Here is a 6,060-nt window from a genome sequence, read left to right on the forward strand (position 1 = left end):
TTAGAGCATTCGCATGAATAAGAGCGTGATCATATAATGTCATTTTGACACACTATATATATATATATATATATATGAATTAAGTAATACTACTTAGTTGATTACTACTGAGTATTTGGGTGGGTTTAAAATGCTATTTGAATACTCTAAACTCCCTCGTTGAAGCTTAGATGTCCATCTTTGTGCAATAAACAGACCTTCTATAGAGGAGTAACCCAGATTCAAAGTGAAAAGACTCAAAAGATCTGGTTTCCTTCACAAAGCTTTGGATGAGTAGACAGGGAGGGAGTCAAAGGGAGAGAGACTGAGGTAAGTAAAATAACCCTCTGAGAATCCCGAATAAAACAGCACGTAATAACAGTCAACAAGGGCTATTGTATTACTGTAAAGCACTATAACTTATAAAAGATCTTAACAGATTACAATTCAACACTGTTTTATCAATGATGTGAAATGTACTCTTTTTTTGCCTATAAAATTTTATTAGTGTTACCAACATATTTTTCCCATTTACAAAACAAATTTTTAGTGCAGATGTGAATGTTTTTCCACAACAGCAAAGGTATGAAATGAAGCAAAAATAATCAATTTGGTTCATTAGCCAACATATTGAGACTGGATCTGTATCAAATCCACACTTGTAACTCCAGAGTGCTCAGCTTGTCAAATAAGCAGATCACGCCATGCTAAAAAACTAATTATAATGCCATAATGCACAAAGAGTAACTGTTTCATATGCAGACATGTAAGAATAATAGCAAACAGACTATTCAGCGGACCATTCGACTGAAAATACTGGATGAAACCATAAGATAAATTGTCAGCCGTTTACATGTTAATCAGGCATTTCAGTCATCTAAAAGCAAAGGCATAATAAAAATACTCAAACATACAAAACATACAAAGACAGAAATGGATTTAAACCATAACAAAAGTCCCAAAACAGCAGAAATCGACAAAAACAAAGACAGAAATAAGATCAGCTCATTCAAGTTCACCTGGTAAGCCAGTCAGTTATCGAGCACAGCCGTTCCTTTATTCTCAAAGCCCGTCTTATTACTTTCCTTACAAAATAACAATGCAAACGGATTTATTTTTATATTCAGCATTTGTACAAGATTTACAAGTAATGGCTTCCATGAATTTGTCCTACTCAGTAAAACAAAACGGCCAGATATATGAAAGAACTGTGCACTTAGCCCAAGTAAGGCTTGAGATAAAACTGCAAATTCAACAACAGAGACAAAACAACTAAGACCAACACCGATATGACGACACCGCACGACAGATCCTTGGACAAGCTGCTTAGCTATAGGCATAGATCCAAATGAGTGGAGCCCAAATATCCATCAATAAAATGGACTTGAAGTAAAAATTAAATGATTTGAAATAGCCATCCACCTGCTACCATATGAGTAGAAGACCTGAATACCTGACTTCACTGCTCATTATTCTTAGATAGAAATTGATAGAAATATAGACATTTTATTTCTATTCTATATCCACTACGATATACCCTTTATTTTATTTTATGTGAAGTCCGAATTTAGTCCTATATTTACCATGCCAAAGTGCCTTTATGGGTAGAAAAGCTACAGAGGAAGTTAGATATGTTGTCTATGCCTATAGAGCTCGAAGGTGAGGAACGCGGGTCTTTTAGCTCCTCAGTGCCGCTAGCCTGGACTGCATCGCCTCGATATCTTCCTCTTCCTCCTCCTCTTCCTCTTCTGAGGCTGCCATGGCCCCAGTCTGCACTGGATCAGGCAGGGCGTCTGTGACTTTGCTGGGAGCTTTTCCAAGTGCACCTGTTATTGAAAAAAAAGAAGCAATACCTTCAGCTTTGGTTCTCCTCCATTAATAACATGTGAGTGCATAATGACTAAGGCTGGGAATTTACACAAATTTCATTATTCGATTCAGATTCCCAAGCTTGCGATTCAATATCATATATATATATCATGTACATTTTTCTCAAAAAAAAAAAAAAAAAAAATCTCTCAACTAATGCTGTAAACCAGGGGTTTTCAAACTGTGGGTCGCAGAGTGGGAAGAGGTGGGACGTTTCAGTGAATGACACCGACACCCACACCCACACCCACACACACACACACACACACACACAAAAACAGTTTAGTCTAGCTTACGCTACTCCTACATCCTATGTCATGCTTCAGGTCAGAGGTCACTCTTCCGCCAGAACTCGACTTGCGTACGGCCATTACCGGAAGCCAGTGATTATAGTTTTAATAAGTTATAAATATGGATATTTTCAGAAGGCCTTTATTACCCCCCTGGAGCCGTATGGATTACTTGGATGCATATTATGGATGGATGCACTTTTTTGGGCTTCAAAATCTAAGGTACCATTCACTCCCATTATAAAGCTTGGAAGAGCCAGGATCTAACTCTGATTGTGATTGGCTGAGAGAAGAAAGTCATATACACCTAGGATTTTCTTTTTTAGGTGAACTAACTATTTAAGAATCGATACTGGTTCATCAAAATGAGAGTTGATTAAAATCGATAAATGAATATTTTCAACCCAGCCCTAATGATGACAAAATGTTTTGTGCTAAAGCATTTTTCATAATAAGAAAAGGCAGGGGAGGCGAGATTGGGTGATGGTCATGTGGTTCCTTACCAGCCGTAACCTCAAAGAGGATCCTGTCAACCTCAGCCTCTGCTTCTTCCTCCATCTCCTCCTCATCCTCCATCCCTCCCAGTGTATCCTCCATCATCTCCTCTATGATGCCAGCCTGTGTGGTAAGAGTGCTCCACGTTAGACGTGTTACATGTGCTCACAAGACGTTTCTTTGAGGAAGTGTTTGTGTAAGTACCTTCATCATCTCTTTTGAGAGTTCTCTCATGGTGGCTTGAATCTCTGGGATTTTAACCAGGCTTTGCATGGCCTTCATGACCTCTGTGCTCTTCTGCAAGGCACCCGCCACTCTTAATAAAGCTGTAATGGGAAACCAATGGACAAACGTCTGAGCAACACTTTACGATAAGGTTCTTTATGGTTATATTAGTTCATGAAACAACAATACTTAAAAAATACTAGTTCAGCATTCATTGATCTAGGTTACTATTCATTTCTGCATATATTAGTACATTTCTAACATGTCAAGCTGTATAAATTAACAATAATGCATTACGAATGTACATTATCAATGGAAAAATAGTATATTTATAAAATAACATGAAGTCTTTTAATTTTTGCTTTGCTTTAGGGTTCACTTTTCTATTGTCTAATTTGGAAGTATTCTCAGGTGGCCTCTTTTTCTTTTATATAAAAGTATAAAAACATATTTTAATTTATTTTAAATGCAATCCATTCATGTGTAACATCATAAACGTCTTCATTGTTACTTTCATCAGTTCAGTGCATGCTTGTATTAGAGCTGCATGATTCTGGATCAATTGAGGATCACAATTTTTTGGTTAAAAAAAGAGATCACGATTCTCCCATGATTCTGGGACAACTAAACCCAATCACATTTAATTTACTAGAGGTTTTAACAAAATGTAAATTGCTGTAGACTTTTCAAAAATATTTAATTAATTTGAATTATTATTATTTTTTAATACGGTTTGAATGTATGATTCAATGACTTGCTTGTTTCATTACTGGATGAATAAGCGTTTTTGAACGAATGATTCAATGACAAATATATGTTTTAACAGTCACTTGTCGCCACCTACTGGTGAAATTATGTCATTGATAATTGTTATTTGAAGAGCCAAATTACAAAAAAATAAAAAAATCTGGGTGAACTAACCCTTAAATATCCTTTTATATTTTGGGTTTCAACAAACTTTTCTTTTATAACCATATTTTTAAGGCCCTATATGCCTTTTTTTCCCAGAGATATAAGGACTTCGATGTGGCTCCATGAGTAAATTGGTAAACAGTACACATTTTCACTGGTCAAAAAACAAATGTGGGTCACTTTGCACGTTTTTTTTTTTTTCTTTCTATCAACTTACAGCGCATATTGTTGGGTCTGCAAAATAAAAACTACACTCACACAACTGATTCTTCATACTGAGCAGCACAGAGTTCATCTGGGCTTTAGAGGCGTACAGTTTGTTGACGGCTTTCTTTGAGTGAATCATCTCTTTGGCGAGGATGATGCAGACATCTTTCTGTCCCTTCTTTGCAGCATCTTTGATGGATCTCTTTACCTTCTCCTCCTCTCTTTGAATATCTTCGGAAAAATATATACAATTGCAACTTCTGTTAAGTACAGCTACTAAATTGAACAATTTAATTAACTTACATGATTAGAATAAACTGCAACTGATAAAAAAATAATAAAAATAATAATAATAAACGGTGTATTTTGACCTCACCTCGGATCTGTCTGTCAATAACCCTCATTTCTTTCCTGATTTTGAGAGACCATTCATTGATCTGTGGAAAAGAGATGAAGACACAGTTTGAGATCAACTACCTGTTGTGATTGGATTTAACCAACAAGCGTGTGAAGCCGATTTACTGAATTTATCCCCGTAGGGACCACACAATTAAACGTAACTTTCAAGAGCGTCGTTTAAAAAACGAATAAAGACATGACGTAACACAGCATGTAACTAACAAATGTGACAAGCGAGCTATTTATAGGCCTGCTATTATTTACAATGGAACATTTATTAAAAACCGTTCATTCCCGTCGCCCATCACGATCGATGTTTCACTTACAAGGTCCTTCGGTGGTTTCTCTTGTGTTTTTCCAAAAAGCCCCATTTTAAACTTGTAAATTAAATAGTTGAACAGAGACGGGCACAATCAAAATAGTACATTACAAGTCCACTTCCTGATTCCAGCCTCTCGACATATGACAACATAGGTCATTTCCGGTTATGGTGAGGACAGTTTACATTTCATAATAAAAGTACGACTCGAGCTGTCATTTTTTCCCCCCTGACAGTATCACACCGCATGATTCAATTTTATTTTCTGATTCATACATTTCTGATTCAAAATTATGATGATGATATTAAACATTTATTAATTAATATCAATGGTTTCGTCATGTTTGTTTATGATCTAAAGTTTAGATCATAAACAAACATGACGAAACCAATTCTAAAGCATCACAAAATTAGACAATTTAAATAAATAATAAATAATAAATAAACACACTTTTAAACAGTTAAGGGCCTGACAAACATACAGGACTATTTATTTATTTATTTTTTTTTTTTTTTTAGGACAGTGATTTAAACCTCGAATGCAAATATGAAGTGAAACACTTTCAGGCATATTTGAAATGATCCCCAAATTGTAATGAGGCTCTTTTTTAAACGCTTTATTATCAACAAATAGCATGCACAAGAGTATCTTCCATATTACATCAGAAGAACATATCAAATGCTTTACAATACAATAGAAATGACAAAAATGAAAGAAAACAGAGTACATATATATTTATTGTTGAATAAAAGTAGATACTTTGTTTTGTATATGAAAATATTAAATGAAGAACATTGCAGTTGTTTTAATTGATTTTCTTTGTTTAGATTTTTTAATTATTTACATTTTTTTTATATATATATAATGAAACCAGCATCCTTTGAGCAATGGTCCTTAATACAATAACCTTATACAACATACTTATAGGATAAGAGAAAATAATTTAAAATACTATCAGCAATGAATCTCTTAACATCTTTCCAGAAACACTTTGTATCTTGGCAGGACCAAAACATATGAGAAATGGTTTCAGTCGAACTTTCACAGAAAGTTTCAATATTTTTTATTTTTGTAAAAACTGCTTAGTAAGATAGACTATGCTTTTTGGGACAACGACCAAACTTGAGACCAAGTTACATGATTAAAGATAATGTTTCAATAGAAAAGGACAGAGGTAGAGATATTCTCTTTAAAAAAAGAAAAAAGAAAAGAAAAGGAGATATTCTCTTTTAAAAAAATAAATAGGGATCTAATTTTATAATTGTTAGATTTTAACATAGAAAAGCAAATCGATCCAGCTGGGGTGTTTTCAGGTCTGGGAGGACAGACAGAATTAATTTCACCGGGAATATGAACAACAGTAG

The 6,060-nt window shown here is 34.6% G+C and overlaps 1 protein-coding gene across 1 annotated transcript; it reads right to left on the reverse strand.

Annotated features, from left to right (window-relative positions):
• Nucleotides 1-251: 251 nt before the first annotated feature.
• Nucleotides 252-4,860, reverse strand: chmp3 (charged multivesicular body protein 3). The gene is made up of 6 exons (XM_084393830.1): nt 4,703-4,860; nt 4,354-4,414; nt 4,029-4,208; nt 2,838-2,959; nt 2,642-2,756; nt 252-1,805 (listed from the first exon to the last, which is right to left on the reverse strand). The coding sequence occupies exons 1-6, from the start codon at nt 4,745-4,747 to the stop codon at nt 1,657-1,659; spliced, it is 672 nt and encodes a 223-aa protein (XP_084249956.1). The 5' UTR covers nt 4,748-4,860; the 3' UTR covers nt 252-1,656.
• Between the last annotated feature and the right edge of the window lie 1,200 nt (nt 4,861-6,060).

Source organism: Rutilus rutilus (assembly GCF_951802725.1).
Source record: "Rutilus rutilus genome assembly, chromosome: 21".
NCBI lineage: Eukaryota > Metazoa > Chordata > Actinopteri > Cypriniformes > Leuciscidae > Rutilus > Rutilus rutilus.

Excerpts from the sequence above, each read along its gene's own strand:
- chmp3 (XM_084393830.1), bottom strand. The coding sequence starts at position 4,747 with ATGGGGCTTTTTGGAAAAACACAAGAGAAACCACCGAAGGACCTT. Across the intron at positions 4,209-4,353 it reads TATTGACAGACAGATCCGAG|ATATTCAAAGAGAGGAGGAG; the intron begins GTGAGGTCAAAA and ends ATTTTTCCGAAG. Across the intron at positions 2,757-2,837 it reads TCTCAAAAGAGATGATGAAG|GCTGGCATCATAGAGGAGAT; the intron begins GTACTTACACAA and ends CTTACCACACAG.